The sequence below is a fragment of the Dama dama genome, chromosome 24 (genome assembly GCF_033118175.1).
Source record: "Dama dama isolate Ldn47 chromosome 24, ASM3311817v1, whole genome shotgun sequence".
NCBI classification, from domain to species: Eukaryota; Metazoa; Chordata; class Mammalia; order Artiodactyla; family Cervidae; genus Dama; species Dama dama.
In genome coordinates, this window is record NC_083704.1 from 24,492,392 (window position 1) to 24,514,027 (window position 21,636).

At 37.9% G+C, this 21,636-nt stretch overlaps 1 protein-coding gene across 1 annotated transcript in view; it reads right to left on the minus strand.

Annotated features, from left to right (window-relative positions):
- The window catches only part of GRM7 (glutamate metabotropic receptor 7), an 837,184-nt gene that overhangs the window by 376,026 nt on the left and 439,522 nt on the right, over positions 1–21,636 (minus strand). Inside the window, exons 3-4 of the mRNA XM_061129157.1 lie at positions 17,173–17,314; positions 8,538–8,692 (exon numbers count right to left, since the gene is read on the minus strand). Coding sequence (XP_060985140.1) covers positions 8,538–8,692; positions 17,173–17,314 — 297 coding nt within the window. The remainder of the gene's footprint in view (positions 1–8,537; positions 8,693–17,172; positions 17,315–21,636) is intronic.

Here is a 21,636-nt window from a genome sequence, read left to right on the forward strand (position 1 = left end):
TCTTAGAAATCTGAGACTCACATTCTCAATAGTCTACGTCATTTCTCCACTTGGTTATCTAGTAAATATTTTCAGTTCAACACATCCAAATTTTGTAGTTTGTTGACCTAAAAGTGGCTCTGCTGACAGTTTTTCCATCACCTCATGACAATTCCATATTTCCAGTTGCTCATGTAAAGAATATGCAATCATTCTTGACTGATATTTTTTTACGTCCAAAATTCTGTTGACTTTATTTTCAGATTGTATTTTAAACCCATGCACGTCTCATTATCTTCACTGCTACCTCCCTGTTTCACTCGACTATCGTCTCTCACTCAGTTTAACTGCATCAGAACCAGTCTCCTAGACTTCATCCTCGTTCCCCTGTATTTGAGAGTCAGTATTATCCTTTTTAACATATTGGACAAATCAAGCTATTCCTGTGCTATAATGCTGAAAAGATCTTCTACTTTAATCCTATAAAGTGATAACATTTTTTAAAGGCCTTCAAGGTCCTATGTGACCCAACTCTCCCATTATCTCTTGTTGTAATTCAACGTTTGTTTCACACTGGACTATAGCTTATCTAGAACACTGCATTAGTTTCAGGTGTACAACAAAGTGATTCAGTTATATATACACATATATCCATTCTTTTTCAGATTATTTTCCCCTATACGTTATTACAGAATATGGAATAGAGTTCCCTGTGTTATATAGTAGGTCCTTGCTGATAATCAATTTTATATATAGTAATGTGTAAATATCAACCCCAAACTTCAAATTTCTTTTGCATTCTGTTCCAGCCTCATAAGCTTCTTTGTTCCTCACACACACCAGAGATTCCCCAGTTCTAGCACCCTTGCACTGCTTTCTATGCTCTGTATAATCTTCACCCAGATATTAACTTGGATGGTCCCTTCACTTCCTTAAATCATTTATCAAATGTCATCTTGTTAATAAGGCTTACTCTGACCAGTCTATTTAACGCTGCAATGCTCCCACCACCACTGATGCGTCCCTTAGCCTTCTCTACTTTTTCTTTCTTTCTAGCACTTTCCAGGTGTGATGTGAGCAAAGTGGCAGAGTGGGCAGCTTCAAACACCTGTCCCTCAATTCAAAAACTGAAAACAACTGAAACTGTCAAAAGCAACTTTGCCATAACTCTGGAAGCTGATCAAAGTTTTACAGCAAACAATGCTGAATGCTAACTTAAGAAAAAGACCAGCTTGAAAATGGTAGAAAAGCTTTGTGGATTTTTTTTTTTTTCTTTTTCCAACCCCCACCCTGTCTCAGTGGCAGTCTTGAAGACCTGAAGACCACAACCCACATTCTTGGGGGAGACCCTAGTACATACCAGAGGGTGCAGAGAAGACTTTATCAGCAAAGTATTGTTTTTCTCTATTGTAGTCTTTCTGGACGCTACCTGAAGGACTGGTACAACATACTTCCCTCTGTTTTACCTAACCTGGGACTCATTCAGAGAGAAAAAACGGCAGGCATTGTTTATAAACATTATAAAGTGATTGGACAACATATAGTCACCTGGAGCAAATGATTATTATGAAAACATACAAGTGATACCTGAAACCCTGGGAGGAAAATCTGAAAGAGTACTTCCTTGGGAAATTAGGACATTAGCAAATGCCTGTGTAAACTAGAGGGGGGCGGGTTTTAGAAAGCCACATACATACCCAGGGCAGGATGGATGCCGAGAAAACTCACGAGACTTCCGTCTCTGATTAATCTCGAGGATCAGCACAAGCAGGTAGTGAAGGTTATGGCAAAATTGCAAATAACCTAGCTAAGTGTTAAAGGAATGTTTCAGAACAGAGCCACTCCACAAAGGCTGAATGTTATGCATTAAATTAAGTCTATCTCAAAATTCATATGTTGAAGTCCAAAACCCGAGCACCTCAAATGTGACCTTGTTCAGAAATGGGGCCATTATGAATGTAATTAGTAAAGTCAAGATGAAGTCTTCAGAGTGGATCTAATCCAACATGAACAGCATCCTTATAATAAGGAAAAATCAGAACACAGAGAAAGAACATCATGTGATGATGAAGGCAACTCAAAGGATGCCAAGATCGCCAGCAGATTATCAGAAGATAGGCAGCAGGCAAAGAACAGATACACTTTCATACCCTAAGAAGGAATAACCCTGTTAACACGTTCATCTTGGACTTCTAACCTTTCAAATTGTGAAAAAAACACATTTCTGTTGTCTAAGTCACCCAGTCTGTACTTCATTATGGAAGCCCTAACTCAGGGCTGTGAAAGGCATTTTTTTCTTGTTGTTGTTGTTTGTTTTGGTTTGTTTTAACTCCTGGCATTTAAGGAAAGTTTTGTCAAAATGCTAACTGAATACAAGCTAACAGAGCAGGCACTTCAGTGACTATACAAATGATAAAGAATAGTGTCTTCTTAAGTTTGGAGAAATCTCTGAACAAACCAACAACTTCAGCCTTCCACAAACAGGCACATCAAACCTGGGAAATGGGGAATCTTTATTCCAGAGTTATCACAGTGTAATATTCAAATGCCCAGTTAGCAACAAAAATACCAAAAAGTGTACAACAAAATAGGTAAGTCCAGCTTACTTCAAGGGAAGAAAATATACAAGCCATCCATTGGTATGCCCTAATGTATGCCCTAAAGTATGCCCTAATTAGTAAGACACTGGACTTACCAGATGAAGACCTTACATCAACTGTCTTAAACATACTCAAATACTTAAAGGAAATAATGAACAAGGAACTAAACACTAGGAAAATGATGAATATATGGAATGAGAATATTCAAAAAGAGATAGAATTTATACTGTTTACCAATAGTTAACACTATTATTTACCTATTTCTTATGTCTATCATATTATTATTACTCTCCTTTTGCTGTGCTTTAATCTCCATGAGGAAAGGAATTTTTGTTTCCTGGTTACCAGTACCTAATCAGTGCTTGACAGATAGGAGGCAGTCAACATTTGTTAACTGATTGACAATAAATGGTCTCTTCCACATTAAACAGCCCATTACCTATAGTTCTCTGATACAAAGAAACAACTTTGAAGTGACGACAGTGAATACAACTTTGGAGTTGGTAGGTAAAATAAAGAGGGAAATATACTCATAAAGTGAAAGTTTCTGAATGTGATGAGGTACAGAGCAAGGCTGAGGTGATGAGGGAAGGAACACATCAAAGGGAGATGAGACTGATGGTGAGACTTGAAGAACGTACAGTTTTTCTTAGAAGAGGGACACATAAGAGAGGCAAAGGAAGAGACAGGCATCTCTGTGAAGTAAATGACACTGGGAAAGAATGTAACTCAGACAAGATAAAGGGTGAAACAAGAGGGCTACAAGAAAGTGAAAGTGTTAGTCCCTCAGACCTGTCCAACTCTTTGCGACCCTGTGGACTGTGGCCCGCCAGGGTCCTCTGTCCATGGGATTCTCCAAGAAAGGACACTGGCGTGGGGTGCCACTTCCTTCTCCAGGGGATCTTCCTGACCCAGAGATCAAACCTGTGTCTCCTACACTGCAGGCAGATTTCTTACTGTCTGAGCTACCAGGGGTTATAAGAGGGACATCCTGATATTTAACCATATCCATCAAGTCATATACATGCTAGGTCTATTAGTAAATGTGAAAGTTGCAGGAAAAAAACAAAGGATAGATAATCCCATGGAACCCATGGGTCTCAGACACTGTGCTGAAGGATCAGATTCCAGCTGGGTGTGCTGCCCGCGAGTACAATCTGTGTTGTCATAAAGTGGGTAGGTGGTACCCTTTGAACTGCAGGAGTGTTGGCTGACTTTGCAGAGCAGACTAATTCTTAAAAAAGCAGAAATTCTTTAAAAAAAACATTAATGATTTGATCTATCTCTCTCTCTCTCTCTCTCACACACACACACACACACACACACACACACAATACCTGTATTTTCCAGATCAACAGGAAACGGTGCAATAGAAAGCCCTGGCATATTGTAGGCAGTGAAAGGATCTGATATGAATATGTGCCAGGAATCTAGAACAGGCTAGAGAGGCTTGAGCTGCTGACCTCCCTACGTATCATTCAAATTTATATTTTTTCAACCTGCATGGTATACTGGTGCTCTGTATCTCTTCTTCCTTTGCCACTTGTATCTCTCTGATTTACAAGTTGGTTCTTAAGGAAATGCACTTGATACTAATTATTCTAGTATGATATTTTCTTATTTGCATTTTTCTTTATCACCTGTCACCTCCACATTAAGAGGGCAATTCCAGGAGAGCAGGGTGTGATCTGATTGTAATCTGCTATATATCTCAGTTTTTAGATCAAGGGCTGATACCTTGCTAGAGCTTATAAACATTTATGACAGATTCAATGAAAAACATTGTCATAACACTGAACATGCAATATTCTCACTTCTCTTTCATCAAACAAGGTTATAGGTCTATTATTAATTATAGTATTGCTTAGAAATACTATTGTGGTTTAAGGTGATATTTTATTTCTTGGCATTTTCTGTCATTTCCCTAACAAAACTCTGTGATGTGTGTAGAACATTTCAGGTAATCAGAAAGACTAAAGTAGGGCATATATAAATTGGAGCCAGAAATATTTTCATTCAGCTCTTCATAGCTTTGATCTCTGGTTTTAGGAAAGATATAGAATGTCTTTATATCTTGAGCAAAAAAAAAAAAAACAAATGCATGAAATAACCAACTTTTTCAAGCCAGATCTATAGCACTTTTTGTCTTTTCTTACACACATCACTGATTTAATTCAAGAACCAAGCTGTGCTATAGACCCATTGGAAAATCCTCACCAATAGTCAGAGCCGTCAGAGTTGTCTTTGAAAATTCATCCTTTATTTTGTTCACTCCCTGATGCTAATGATTATGTCAGAGATGAAAAAGCCTGGCCAATGATCCTTGCTGGCTATAATTAGAAGATGTTTAGGACAGCCTACTCTTGGAGAAGCGGAGCACCCTAGAGGGCAGAGTGCATGGCAATTTGGCCATTTTGCTTTGAGGACTTGTTGAGGGCTGGAGAGGATGACTGGGGGACCCTGCTAATGCGGTAACAGAAAATAGAAAAATGCTCACCAGACAATACAGAAAGACTAAAAATCATGGAGCTGTTTTGGCTCAGGAGCTGCAGAAGTGCTGCCAACTCTAGAGACATTCTTTTATATCCCATGTAGAGAGCAGCCAAAGGGGCCAGCGCTGACCTTTCCTGGGCACAGTTGCTATCATTGTCTCATTCAAAACAGGGGGAATGACCCCCTGGGCTGGCAAGCACTGAGTCCCTGTTTTCTATAAATGAAGAATAAATACAAATAGAAGACAAAAGTTGATGAACATGATTTTCACAGGACCCATGCCCTTGCGAGCCCTTTGGCCTAAGGCAGTTTATTGTTAATTGTTCATGCAAATATAGAGATGATGAGCCAAAAGTTTAGATGCTTGCTGAATGTGTTCCAAATATGGATCTAATGGAAAAAAAACAAGTTGATTACTGATTAGCTTTTTCTTATTTCCATTTGAAGGTACAACATTATACAACACAGTCAAAGATTAAAAGGGATGTAATAGTGTTCTGAGTATTTGGATAATACTTCATCCGAGTGGAATCCATTATGAACATCCCCAAAATGAAAAAAAGAAAAAATAATAGAAGAGGAAAACATACTTGCCCATATAGAATATGCTCTATAGTTTCATTTCATATATTTCACAGCTGTGTTTAGAAACCTTAGTGCAACTGAAGGCATTTCTTTTTTCATTTCCTTAGGAGTGTGACACCAGATGCACAGCCACAATCCTGTGATCCCATCCTCTGTATTAGCGAACAAATCTCCACTCTGTATCAATGCACAAGACAACATGGGTAGACTGAAGCCACACAAGTCCTAAAGAGCCAAATGAAAAGCCTCGTGTTCTTTCTGGGTAGCAATGCAGAGTTTTGCATGAAGAAATGCTGTTCTGACACATTTCAAAAGTACTTTCATTGATAATAGCATTTCTTTACCATCTTGCTTTTGAGACCACATTTCTTTCTTAGCAGATTCAGGATGCTATGTGGTGTCTACTTTAACAACTTTGAGTATCCCTACACACATATGAAAATGTATTTTGTTTCAATAAATTGTATTAAGCTACTTAGTCATTTCCTAAGACATGCTGAACCTGGGTTTTGAAACCATGGAGTTACTAATATGCCTATGACGTGCCTACAGCTTGGGAAGAGAGGACCTCAGCACAGACCTTGTAATGTGCTTTGCTTTGGTCCTCACCCAAATCTGACACTTCATCCCTCTAGAGAGTCATCTGAGGGAGCTTCCTCATTCCCTTTTATCACATCCCATTTTCATCCTCAGACGCTGCCCAGACTTCAGAGTAAGATACAAATTTCTCAGTATAGGTTACAAGACCTTTCATGATCCAACCCTAGCCCACTTCTCAGCCATTTGTGCCAGGCCCTTATGTAGTATGTATTTTCTCCAGGCAGCCAGGCATCTGACTACTTAAAAACCAATTTGATCACCTGCCAGTCCAGGCCAAGATCAAGGCATCTGTGGTACAGTGGCACTTAAAGGATAAGTTTCCAGATAGAGACAAGTAAAGAGATGTTACAATGGTGGGGGCTATGGGAAGGTGCCATAAGAGCAACAGATGGAGCCCCTAACCAGACCTGGCTGGAGTACAATGGCTGTAGGTGGCTTCCAAGGAAAAATAATATCTAATCAGAGACACGCATGTTAGAAAGGAGTTAATCAGGCAAACAGTGTAGTGACCTCAACTGTAGGAGAGGGAAGAGTTTTCCCAGTGAGCATAGATGGGAACATTTTTGAAGAACTGGAAGAAGTTGAGGATGGCTACAAAGAAGGTGTGGGTTGCAGAATGAATCGTTTAGTTACGCCAGCATGCCCTGCTCCATCATTCCACTGTTCCCACCGCTTGGGTGGAGAGTAGAGAAGCTTCTCCTGGACCGATGAGCATGAGCACATCACTTTGTTTCATCTCCTCTCAGGCGTCTTCCACAACCAGAGCATCACCACCCAAGCTGGCACATTACTCACCCTAAACCATCTATTCTTCACTGTGTTTACAGCATTTCTATTGCATGGCCAACAACTACATTCTGATATATTTACTCAGCTGTGTACACTTTGAGGGTGGGATTTTTGTCCTTATTTTTCCAACTTAGCACAAAGCAAAGCACACAGTAAACACTTAAATTATTGAGTGAAAAGGAATAGAAATAGTTCAACTGTCTTTCCTTTTTGCAGCTCATCTGCAGATGTATTGGTCTGGTTTGGAAGATGGGCAATCTTCTTCAGACTTGTACTGCAATTAATTCAAAGCCTCTTCATGATCACATGGGTGATTTATGGGATTTTTATCTTCCTGAGATAACATAGAAAGGGGACAGTGACAAAACCACAACCTGGCTTGTTTAAAAAGCCCACACAGACCATGCAGCCTTCTAGGGAGAATTAATTAATTAGATTGCAGTAGAGACAGAATAGAAAGAAAGACAAATATTTGATCTTTTTTGAGTGAGTGGATAGATTCTTTTAACATGCAAAACACGTTTTATGAAATCTGTGGAGACCTGGCCCATGAGATAAGGAAGACAAAGCCCAATACCAGCAGACGAGTTTCTTTTCTTTACAGTGTCTTCTTTCAGAAGTAACTTATCTTTTCAAATTAAAGGAGAACATAAATTGTAATCAACAACTTTTGTTACATCAGAAAGATGCCAATAAATGCCCTCTCCTCCTTCTACCTCTCAAAGAATCCTTGTAGCTACAAGGAAGGCAAAGAGAAAGAAAAGGGGCAGGAAACTACAGAGAAGACACAAGGACAAAAGAGACCCAGGAAGGCAAAATGATGGTGATGCTTGGGACAGGTGATATGCTATATGATCCTGGAGACTGCAGGAGACCCCAAGAGGTAATGGGGGAAAGAATCCAGTGACTAAGGCTCCATGCCTCCTATGCAGGGGGCCCAGGCTTGATCCCTGGTCAGGGAACTAGATCCCACAGGCCACAGCTGAGAGTTCACATGCTACAACTTAATATCCTACGTGCCACAAGTAAGAGATGCTGCATGCTGCAACTAAGATCTGGCACAATCAAATAAGTAAACACATAGATTAAAAAAAAAAAAAAAGTTATCCTGCTATGGAAGCAATGACAAATTACAAAGGGGAAATATTCTCTCAGAAAATGCAGCTCACTTACGCATACTTGGACTGTGTTATTCTTTCACCTCTTATTAAAGATAATGATCTCACAGAAAGCTCTTGCAGCATAATAAAACAAAGATATATGCTAATGGTGATATTATTATGAGAATAACATGATCTTTTCAAGAGAAGACTATCAACTAAAACAACAGACCAGATATAGGTCTTCATTTGTATTTCACGGCTGGAAGTTTGAACAGATCCTGCATAAATTATGTAAAAACATCCAGTCCTCAAAGAGACTCATGCCCCAGCCACCCTACATGGCACCAACCACTCTCTCAGCAAATCATACTACTGACAAAACTCATACCTTCCACAGTTGCTCGTTTGGGCTGAATGGTGATGGCTCCTTCTGCAATATCTTCATGCTGGTGCAGTGGGTTGATTTTGGATCCCCAGCTGTCTGATCCCACCCAGAGAAAGTGGCCTACTTGATCAGCTCTTTTGGCTGCTGCAAGGATCTGCCTGTGGAGAGGAACATTAAAAAGATATGTTAATGATAAAGAGCAGCTATTGTACATATACATATTTGGAAGCAAGCAGAAGGAACACAAGGTACTATTTCTCAAAAAGCAAATAACTGGTAGTAAGCCAAAGGATTTACATTCTTAATATATAAAGAGTTATTGTAAGCCAATAAGAAAATTCAAGGCAGCTTGAGGAAAATAGAGTATTCAAAGCCAAAAGATAAAAGGAGAAATAGAAATAATAAGCTGCTTATTCACATGCATTAAAAGGGAGGAAAATGTTAATGAGAACAATATGCTAAATTCACTTCTTATTTTGGCCAAAATGTTGGTTTCGTTTTCTTTTGTGTCGTGAGTTTTGACAAGAGACTGGAGACGTGAGTACTCTCACCCACTGCTGGTGGTACATATCATTTCTGGAAAGCAATGTATCAGTCTATACGAAGCATGTTAAAGTACTTATTAAAATAAGCAGAGTTTCACATTAAGCTTGAAAAATGTACAATCCATCTTTATAAATTAAAATAGTATATAAATAGCAAGGGCAAGAAAAAAAGGAGGAATTAAAAAATTAAAAAAAACAAAAACCAAAGGAAATTGAAGAAATTAAGAAAAATTTTACCTCTGCTTACAGAATTCTAGAAATCAAGAGTGTGTTGCCCCAGGCAGAAAACAGCTTTTCTGGAAAAATCTGAACTACCCTAGGTAAAAGGTTCTGGATTTTGACATAGAGACATTTTCTAAGAGAATGGATACCTAGATGCCTGACCAGTCCACTAAGAGGCCTATCAGTTGACAAGTTTTGCCTATGTTTGTAGAATGTTCTTGTGTCTTACTCAAATGGGAACTGCCAAAAATGACCCATCATTGTGGAAAATCCACAATATAAAACAGAAACCAAATAAATAAGAAAAAGGAAACTGGTGTGAGGTATGGAGAAGAAAATAACCCCCCCCAAAAAATGTAGCTAAAAGAGAATCAGGGTCTCTATTATCAAGAACAAGAATGATTATCAAGAATAAGAAAGAAACAATAATAAAAAAGAGATCTTAGTTATTAAAAGTATGAAATTAAAATTATGTTAGAAGAGATAAAGTATAAAGCAAAGAAATATTTTCAGAAAGCAAAACAATAACAAAAAGGTATAGCATATATAAGAAAAGATGAGTATCTTAAAGAAAGAAACACAGAAAAACTTACAACCAACTAACAGTATTTCAAGAACAAATGTAAAGAGAAATTAAAATAATTTTACAAATAATTTTTAATGAAAAAAAAAATCCAAGGAATTGAAAGTATGGCTTTCCAAATTAAAGGGACTCACTCCCGTATTCCTGCCTGGAGGATCCCATGGACAGAGGAGCCTGGTGGGCTACAGTCCATGGGGTTCCAAAGAGCTGGACATGACTGAGCGACTAAAACACACACACATCCAGCAAATTAACAGGGAAAAACCAAACATGTCACAGAATTAAAATTTCTGGGAAAAGCGAGAAGAAAGCTTTAAAGGGAAAATTGGGACGCTTGGAAAGTAATAAGACGCAGAATATTACCAACCTCTCCAGAGAGAGAGAGCGAGAAAAAAAAAAAAAAAAGGATGACGGAGTAATGCCTTCCAAATTTTGAGGAAAAAAAATATTTGTAATCTAGAATTCTAATATTTAACACATATAGAATCTCTATACAAATAGAACTGGCATCTAGATAGATGGGTATGGATGGAGAGAGGGAGGGAGGGATGGATGGAGAGAGGGAGGGATGGATGGATTGATGGATGGATAGATATTCAGGGAATATTAAAGATTTTTCTATCCAAACTCAGAATCACAAATTCCTTGTAAGTTATGAGTTCTGTAACTTCTTAGTCACCATAGATAGTTGCTATAAATCATTTATTTGCCTGGGATGATGTAGTTAAAAATAAATATGTGACCACACCTTACATTTCCAACTAGTAATTAAGTGAAGAATATTTTTAGTCATGACCATAAAAAATGTTTTTCTTTAATTTATCCTTTACTAGAAAATTACTAGAGGGTACATTCTAGCAAAAGAAAAAAAGAAAAAAGAAACAAGAAACTAAATGATGAATAAAAATAAAAGAAATGGAGAGAGAAAGAAAACAAAAAAGCTAAAATAATAAAGACCAGCCTAGCTTAAAACAGAAAGATGGAGTGGGAGGGAAGTATACAGAAAAGCAATGGAACTTAGAGATTATTTTACATATATATATAAGCATATGAGAAAAGCGATAGACCTAGGACATTAATAATAAAATACTAAAGATAACTATGCAAGTTAAAAATATGTCATATTAATTTGATGAACAAAAAATCTACCCCTAAAATCATATCATGGAAGAAATACTTACTGCTGTAGTACATAATATTTACATGATCATAATGTCAACTCTGATTTTTGCTAAATGGAAATCTGATAGTATAATTCTGGGAAAATAAAGGAGGTATGAGACAAGTTCTATATAACTTAAGAGGAATTAATAGACAGTATTTTAAGTTAATGATTTCAAAATAGCAATACACGTACATTTCGAGAAGACCTAAAGAATTATTTTCAAGAATCAAAGTAACTGCTCAAGAAGAACAGAACCAGAGAGTGGGATGGGATGGAAAAGGATACTAGGGCTTTGCATAAAAAAGTATTTTAATTATATTTTTGTTCCTCTTAAATTATGTGCATTTATTATTTTCACACAATCATTTATACTCTTGAGTTAGATATACCATCTCTACTAACCTAACCAAAGGGTATGATCACTGATGCTGTCAAAATGGTATGTTCATTACTGGAGACAACCTAAATGCAGAGCACTAGGGAAGTGGTTAAAGAAATGATAGTGCCTCTAAAGGATGCATTAGAGACCAATGAAAAACACACATAGTCTGATTTCTGCAAGGTACTGTTAAGGGAAAAAAAAGTCAAATAAAAAAGACTGCAAATGATTATTTATTCCTTACAATAATAAAAACTGGCCTGCATATATGAATAGATGCATAGTTAAAAGTATAGGGTTGTATGAGAGCACAGAAAAATATGGATAATATGTAATTCATAGTTAATGACAGTTTTCATTGAGAACCTGCTGATGAAGTATGAAAAGGACGGGGAGAATCCAACTGAAACAACATAAGAAAGACAAACTGATATAAAAACAAGAAAAAATAAATATTCACTTTAATATGCTTACATAAAAGTGTGGATTAATTTATTAAGAGAAATAAGATTAAACTGTTTAAACATATTATAGTATTGAAAGTGAGATGTGAATTGCAAAAAATAGAATTCGAACTCTATGTGAATCTGATTCTACTGGGAAAAAATGATTAGAATAAAATAACTGCAAATGTTAAACAAGAGTTTTATTAGTGGTTATCTCTGAGTGTTAAGATACTAACTTTTATAGGGGATTACTTAAAATCATGGTTTGTGATTGTTCTCTCTAACCTTTCATTTTTTTAGATAATCAGGGGCAAAGTAAAGCTAAGAATTCCTTTTATTAAAATGCAACAACAAAAATATTTCCATTATTTTCCAATAGATTAAAATAGCCATGTAATATTACTTTCATAATCAGAAAAAAAGTGTCTCATGAACAGAATACACTCTTGTCTAACATTCAAATTATCAATATCCATGACTGATTGAGCACTGATCTTAGCTTTGAAATCTAGATATTAATGTCTTTTCACTGGTATTCTCCAGTAAAGTATTTGAAGTTAATGTTCTAAGAAATCTCAAAATTTCCCATCTACAGTGTAAATCTTCTGAGAAAAGAAATAACATAACATTGTGTGTTATCAGACATCAGTGGGCTTAAGCTCATGTTTTGGAAGAAACTTATACATGCACTTGATTTTTATTACTGTAGCCAAGAACTATTATTGCTATCGCTTCTATGACTCATAGTATACAGTGGTTCCAACACACATATGCCCATGCAATAAATGATGAGCATAGCTATTGAGCTGATTATATACCTTTTATTTATTTATTTTTTTATTATTATTATTTTTTATTATTTTTATTTTTTTTTTCCAGTGGGTTTTGTCATACATTGATATGAATCAGCCATGGATTTACATGTATTCCCAATCCCGATCCCCCCTCCCACCTCCCTCTCCACCCGATTCCTCTGGGTCTTCCCAGTGCACCAGGCCGGAGCACTTGTCTCGTGCATCCCACCTGGGCTGGTGATCTGTTTCATCATAGATAGCATACATGCTGTTCTTTTGAAATATCCCACCCTCACATTCTCCCACAAAGTTCAAAAGTCTGTTCTGTATTTCTGTGTCTCTTTTTCTGTTCTGCATATAGGGTTATCGTTATCACCTTTCTAAATTCCACATACATGTGTCAGTATGCTGTAATGTTCTTTATCTTTCTGGCTTACTTCACTCTGTATAAGGGGCTCCAGCTTCATCCATCTCATTAGGACTGGTTCAAATGAATTCTTTTTAATGGCTGAGTAATATTCCATGGGGTATACGTACCACAGCTTCCTTATCCATTCATCTGCTGATGGGCATCTAGGTTGCTTCCATGTCCTGGCTATTATAAACAGTGCTGCGATGAACATTGGGGTGCACGTGTCTCTTTCAGATCTGGTTTCCTCAGTGTGTATGCCCAGAAGTGGGATTGCTGGGTCATATGGCAGTTCTATTTCCAGTTTTTTAAGAAATCTCCACACTGTTTTCCATAGCGGCTGTACTAGTTTGCATTCCCACCAACAGTGTAAGAGGGTTCCCTTTTCTCCACACCCTCTCCAGCATTTATTGCTTGTAGACTTTTGGATAGCAGCCATCCTGACTGGCGTGTAATGGTACCTCATTGTGGTTTTGATTTGCATTTCTCTAATAATGAGTGATGTTGAGCATCTTTTCATGTGTTTGTTAGCCATCTGTATGTCTTCTTTGGAGAAATGTCTGTTTAGTTCTTTGGCCCATTTTTTGATTGGGTCATTTATTTATTTGGGAATTGAGCTGCAGGAGTTGCTTGTATATTTTTGAGATTAATCCTTTGTCTGTTTCTTCATTTGCTATTATTTTCTCCCAATCTGAGGGCTGTCTTTTCACCTTACTTATAGTTTCCTTTGTAGTGCAAAAGCTTTTAAGTTTCATTAGGTCCCATTTGTTTAGTTTTGCTTTTATTTCCAATATTCTGGGAGGTGGGTCATAGAGGATCTTGCTTTGATTTATGTCGGAGAGTGTTTTGCCTATGTTCTCCTCTAGGAGTTTTATAGTTTCTGGTCTTACATTTAGATCTTTAATCCATTTTGAGTTTATTTTTGTGTATGGTGTTAGAAAGTGTTCTAGTTTCATTCTTTTACAAGTGGTTGACCAGTTTTCCCAGCACCACTTGTTAAAGAGGTTGTCTTTTTTCCATTGTATATCCTTGCCTCCTTTGTCAAAGATAACCTTTTAACATTGCCAATTAAAACCTCACACTATCTGCGAATCAAGGATATTACAACCAATTAGGCATCATAGCTATTAGTAACAAATCTTTTAAGTGCCATGTACATGAAAATAAACATAGGGCCACCTTTATCATCGTATGACGTATTTTAAAATGTACAAAACATGTATGAAAATCATATATGAGATGATTAAGAGAAGAATGAGTTGACAAATCTGGAGCAAAAAAAAGAAAGTCATATCATAAAAACAAAGTGCTACTGCTGCTAAGTCGCTTCAGTCGTGTCCGACTCTGTGCGACCCCATAGACGGCAGCCCACCAGACTCCCCCGTCCCTGGGAGTCTCCAGGCAAGAACACTGGAGTGGGTTGCCATTTCCTTCTCCAGTGCAGGAAAGTGAAAAGTGAAAGTGAAGTCGCTCAGTCGTGTCCGACTCTTAGCGACCCCATGGACTGCAGCCCACCAGGCCCCTCCATCCATGGGATGTTCCAGGCAAGAGTACTGGAGTGGGGTGCCATTACCTTCTCCGAAAACAAAGTGCCTTGAATAACTAAATCACAAAGTGTAGAAGAAAATGCCCTAAGAGCAACAGAATCAGTATTTTGTAAGGAGAGAAATGACACATTTAAGGGGTAACAGAAATAGTTTCATGGAAAAGGGCATGTCTGAAAAACAGCCAGAATTTCAACAGGTAGAGAAGGAAAGAAGAAACATCATGAGCCAAGACTGTGATGGAGGAGCTGTTGGGGTCCACTGACGTGTCAGAGTCATGCGTTTTAGGTGGAGAACTGGGTGCATGAAGGTGGGTCTACATGCAAAAATAGGACCATATTTTAAAGCATCATGAAGTTCAGAGAGAGAGGCTTGTACTTAAAATTACTAAATAGTGGACACTACACTGGGCATTTCATACATTCATTCAGTGATGTTTATTGAGCATCCGCCACTAACTGCGCAATGTGCTAGGGGCCAAGGATGTGAAAGGGAGTCAGAAGGGGCATCACCTCCATCTTAATGATGCATGCAGACTCGCGGGGAATATAGACTCCAATTACATGATCAAAGAGAACAAAATGCCCTCAGTGACATTAACTGTGAAACCAGGCTGTTATGACAGATTTCCCAAGCTGCATTGTTTGGAGACATCTTTCAGAAGCAACACTACTGACAGTGCTGGAATGATGAAGTGGGGAAGGGAAGCATCCCAGCAAGCTGGAGGGAATGAGCAAAGGCCTGGGAAGGAAGAAACACAGGGCCCCCTCACCTGCAGCACACAAACCACGAGGGGGCATGGAATGAAATAAGGCTAAAAAAGTAGAAGTCCAGATTATCATAGAAAGAGTGTGAATGGATTTACTGAGGCGAAAACTGAGACCTCGAAGAGCTGAGGAGGGTGTGGGGTGGGGCTTGCCCAAGGTGAGACAGTGGTCATAGCAAAAAAAAAAAACAACAAAAAGACAAACTCTCAGGTATCTTGACTTGGGGTTAAATGCTCTCATTTAACAGCCCTGCCACCCATGGTCAGAGCTCAGGGCTGGGAAGATGGGTGGACTCGGGAGCAGCAAGGGGGACACACAAAGATGGGAGACACAGGACTGGCCGGCTGCTGGTGGGGGGCGGGGTGGTAATGGCCTGGACCCCTCAACCATGCCCTTAGTATAAGATGCTCACTTTCAAACTAAGTGATTTATTATTCGAACTATAAGACAGAAAGTTAAAAAATCCAAACCGAGCTTTTACATCTGCAGAGGTGTAAAGTGGCACCACCTCTTTGGAAGACGATATTCACATTTAGGAAAGCACACATCTTTGTCCCAGAAACTCCTTTTTCAGGAATTTATGTTTCAAATAGTTATTAATATAAAAAGTAATATATTTATGTATTATTATTTGCATTATGTTAATGTATCTATACATTGTAAAGGATGTGTACATTAATGTCACATAGTGGCACACACAGATTTGTGGAAAACAAAGTTCACCACAAGGCAATTTATAATTGCACAAGTCTGTAACCAAATGTCAATCAGTAAGAGAGAGGTTAGCTAAATTACAGCAAATACATAAAATGAAATTCTGTGTGGCTACTGAAAAGTACCGATGTTCATGTTCGGAGACCTCCATGATGAAAGAGTAAGCCCAGGTGAGATCGGGGGTAGAACAAGATAATACACAGTGTTCTACCATTTGTGCAAACATGTACACACTATCTCTAGAAAAATACACAAATATTAAAAAATACACAGTTGCATTACAAAATACAAAAATTACAAAATACACAGTTATTATTAGCATCTGGAAAGGAGAACCTGTTAGCTTGAGGACATGATGAATCCAACTTTTTTTCATTTCTACATTTTTCAACACCTTTTGATTTTTAAAATCAGGGGTAATTACTGTTTGTTCTAAAAAAAATGGTAAGGATTCTGGACCAAGGTGGCAGTGGTCAGGAAACAACATAGGGCACATCTGTATTCTATAAACAATTTCGAAGGTTAGCATCCCATGGCTTGGCCAAGATTGCAAGTAATGAGCTAAAAGGGGAAATCAAAGTTGTCCTCAGATTTTTTACGTCAAAGAGCATCAAGGTAAAGAGACAGAAGAAAAAGTGGACTAGAGAATGCAGACATATGACCAGCTTGGTTTTGAACATACGAAGTCCAAAGCAGAATCAATACTTCCAGAAATATAAGGCATTTTTCTTTTACATTAGAAGAACTATTCTTTAGGTAAAAGCCTGTTACATGTGTATATATATTTTAGTAAAAGAACCTTTGAAAGGTCCAGTGGTTTTCTCCTTTTACAAGTAATTGAAAGCATTTCTTTAGCAAATATGGGGGAAAATACATGACAGCAACATGCTGCTGCTTCCACGGTTCACTCTAACTGCTTCTGTCAGGGTAGAAAGTGCAAACGGACCTTGCCACCATGTAATTATCAATTTGATTCTATGCTATCTTTTCTCTTTCTGTGCCAGCACTCTGATCTTTCTGTCCCCTAAACTACAGCATGCATGTTACTGAATTTCACCAGGCAGCCTTACTTGATATCCTCATCGTTGGCAAAAAGGACGACGGCCCTGGAATTGGGGGTGTCCAGGAGCTGCTTGATAATTTTGTCAAAGTCAATGGTCCTGTCTTTGCGTTCCTGGGGGATTCTCACAGACTGGGCAATGCAGAGCCCACCTGTTCAAGAAAAGAAAGCAGAATGTCAATTAAGTTCCTGCAGAGATACCAAACGAACCAGGGAAAATAGACAGGGAGAAAGGAATTATGAATTCTGAGTACACAGCTCTTCCTTGGTGATCTTGCTGAATGAGGAAGGCTTGGGCTAGTAAGCCAAGTCCTGATCTGTCATTTATACTTGGCATGCCTTCCATGGTATGGCAAAGCCTCAATGCACTTGGAAACAGCCAGGGATGCCCAGGAATACCAATGATAGTGATTCTGGGGAGGTAGGTTTAGGGAGACAAACTGGATGGGAGGCATTTAAAATGAATGCAATATGCTACAAGAAAACTACAGTTAGCTACAATTAAAAAAAAAAAAAAAGTACTCAAAAGAGATAAAACTCATGTCAGTTTCTATTACTTTTCTGGTGTTTGCAGTCTCATAATTTTCCTCCTTCACATCCATCTCAACTTTCCAAGCTCACAGCCAATGGAATAAAAAATAAATAAATAAAACATCAATAAGAATAAGATCAACTATTATAAATCACAGTAATGAATCTTTTTTGACTACATGCTATATACTCAGCCTACAAATATGTGTTTTATGTATGTTACCTGATCTTAAAAACCTTAAAGGTGGCTAGCATTGCCCATTTCATGTTAGAAGAGAAGGGGATTAAATAAATGAATAGATGTATTTACTGCAGACTTCTCAAAGCTGTCATGCTATTAATTGGCTTATGATACGCAGCCGTTTACGAAGCAACTGATATCCTCCTCACTACCCCAACTCTTGCTTAGTAGTCACTCCCCGATGTGGTGTTTTATAAAACACACCTTAAGAAAGGCTGATATAGGCAAAGGAGTAGAGAGGATATCTGGAGGTCAAGCCCCAAAGGTCATCCAATGGGCAGAAGGCCTAGGGGCAGAGACAAGAGGAAAGCTTTGTTCTCTTTGTAACCTGGAGATATCCATAATCAATGAGCTTATATCCAAAGCACAGACAACTGTGTGGATGCTACCAGGTTTCCACAAATATAGAAAAATATAAACTCTAATCCAGAAGTGAACCTCCATTACATTTTAATCCATTATACTTAATCAGTGTCAGCTCTCTGTAAGTGGCTCTCAACCTTCAGTGCTTGAAATCACCAACGGTCCTTCTATAAAGTACACCAATACTGTCAGCCAACTTGACCTAACTGACATTTACAGAATAATCCCCAGGACAACAGAAGAGTACACATTATTTTCAAGTGAAAATGGAACATTCATTAAGCTAGGCTATCTTCTGGGTCATAACAGAGAAAAACACCCTCAAATTTAAAAGAACCTTATGACCTCAGACCATAAGAGAATCAAACAAGAAATGAATAACAGAGAGATAACAGGAAAATCTCCAAACACTTGGAAATTAAACAGCATACATTTAAATAACCCATGGGTCAAAGAAGTATCAAGAAATTTAAAAATATCTCTAAATGAAAACTAAACTGTGACATTTCAAAATGTATAGATTATAGCTAAACTGATGTTTACAGGAAAATAGATACAATTAAACACTTAAGTTAGGAAAGAAGAAACACCCAGAATAAGTAACCTAAGCTTCCACTTTAATAAATAAGACAAAGAAGAGCTAAATAACTCACCTCCCAAAAGGCGGAAAAGATCACAATGGTAAAATATCTTTTAAAAATAATGAAAATTTCAAATTCTGGAGAAGATGTAGAGTAACAGAAATGCTCATTCATTACTGGTAGAAACACACAATGGTACAAACAGTGTGGAAAACAGGTTGGCATTAAATGTTAAATATAAAGTTAACATATAAAGCAGTGGTTCCAATGCTAGATGTTTTCCCAAGTGAACTGAAAAGTTATGTTCACACAAATGTGCTCAAAATGTTTGTAGAAACTTCATTCCTAATCGCTAAAACTGAAAACAAGTAAGGCATCTGTTAACAGGTGAATGGATAAAGGAACCATAGTCCATGCAGGTGATAGGATATTTTTAGGCAACAAAGGGGAACTACTGACTCTCAGAAGAACATGAATGATTCAAAAACGCATTTTGCTAAGTGAAACGGTCACACCAAAAAGAGTACATATTATATAATTCTACTCATATGACATTCCAGGGGGCGGAAAGCAAAACCGTAGGGTTGGGAAACAGATTAGTGGATGTCAGGATTTAGGAGAGAGAGGAGGGGGTGACCACAGAGGGGCTGCAGAAGGGCAGCTGGGGCAGTGGATACATTCTCCATGGTGCGTGATGTAGAAACGCGGCTCTATCTACTTGTGAAAACCCTAAGAACAACATGTCACAATAACTGGACTTTACTGTGTGCAAAATCAACCACGATATTAGGAGATGCAGACTGTGACAGGTGAGGTGAATGGCATGAAGAATGTACCAGAGCATTTCACTGAAGGGGATGAGCAGAAGAGAAGTTGGCCTAGGTAACTTTTTACAATAGTGTACAACCAGCAACTAAGGATCAAGACAAGAAGAACTGCACATAAAATGGTGCTTGGATTTGTAAAATTTCCACAGGAGTTAGCAATACTGGAACAGCTTTCCGTACTCAAGTTGAACACAACAGGAAATGATGAATTGTAGGTAAGGGGAGGCAGGTTTTTCAGAAAGGTAAAGAATTTATATATAACCAAGAGTGTGGCAAGAATGGACCATGTGGTGTGAGGAAGAGTCAGATAAGAGTGCAAACTCATTGGACACGACTGAAGTGACTTAGAAGCAGCAGCAGAATGGTTTATAAAGAAATCCTTCCATGAGTGGGTCATTTCATACATAAATACATGTACACATGGGTGAGTATACATATATATCCTACCACGATCCACTGAGAGAGTCGAGAAATAATGACACTCCACAGCAACAAGCACATCTAGTGATACTGGTTTTGAAATACCATCTTTCAACCAAAGGTCTTTTGGAGAAATGGGTGATTCTCAAGTTGGGGAGAAGCATATAAAAGACAATAAGAAGGCAATAAGAAGTTCACAAAAGAGAAAAAAAAAAGTAAAGGGGGAGAGGTCAAAAGGACATAGGAGCCAACTTAAGAGAAATCCCAGTGAACAAAGCTAGAATAATATTAGCAACAAAATAAATAATGATGGTAATGAATGACTATCCAAAAACTACAATACATGCTCAGGAATCCATACTATTAAAAATGACCAAATCAAATCAATAAATCGGAAAGATGGGATGAATCTTCTTCACAGAAAAATCCAAACTAACAAATGTTGATGGCACAAGGAGGATGGAATATCACTGTTAGAACATTTAGAGGAAAAACTGCTGCATGGAAGGTCCACTGATGAGTGCTAAAATACATATGGGAAACTATAAGAAGACACTGAACATTTATACAGCTTAAAAGAATCTTGCTCCAAATCTTTACTAATCATTCAGGTGGTTTAAACATATGCCTACAACTTCTTTGATACTCTTCCTTTGAAAAGGTAGAGATTAATGTTTTTGCCCTTAAATGTAGTCTGACTTGGTGCCTCACTTCTTAAGAATATGGCAAAGGAGAAAGAATAACTGGATAGTGGAGAAACCCACTTTCACTGGACCACTAAGTTAACATCACTAGTGCTAAGTCATGTTGTTAACGTACCCCCTGAGAGGATGTGATAAGGGTACTCCCATTTGAATTTCATCCTTCCCCCAAACCCATAACTTTCATCTACCCATGAGAAAATGTCAGAAAAATCCAAATTGAGGGACATTCTACTTTTCAAAGTTCCTGACTTGCACTTTTCAAATTTGTCAAGGTCATGAAATAAAAGACTTAGACATTGAAAACTGGATTGGACCCCTGGACAGAAAAAAGACATTCATGCAAAAGCTCATGAAATTTAAATAATGTCTGTAGTTAAGAGTATTTTTGCATTGTTGATTTCTCAATTGTGATAAACTAGTTATTTAAAGTATTAACATTTGTGAGATGGGTCTGTGGGAATTTTCTTTATAACTCTTCTATAAATCTAAAATTATTTCAAAATAAAACTTAAATTTACATGTATATATTTATATATGTGTGTATATACATGCATGTGTGTGTGTGTGTGTGTGTGTGTGTGCGTCCCCTTCATGGATCACTGCCTTGTTGTGGCGAAGGGGCTTGCATAATTCAATGAAGCTATGCGTCATGCCGTGCAGAGTTACCGAAGATGGACAGGTCATAGCAGAGAGTTCTGACAAAACGTGATCCACTGGATGAGGGAATGGCAAACCACCCTAGCATACTTGCCGTGAGAACCTCATGGACTGTATAAAAGGCCAAAAAGATATGACACCAAACAATGA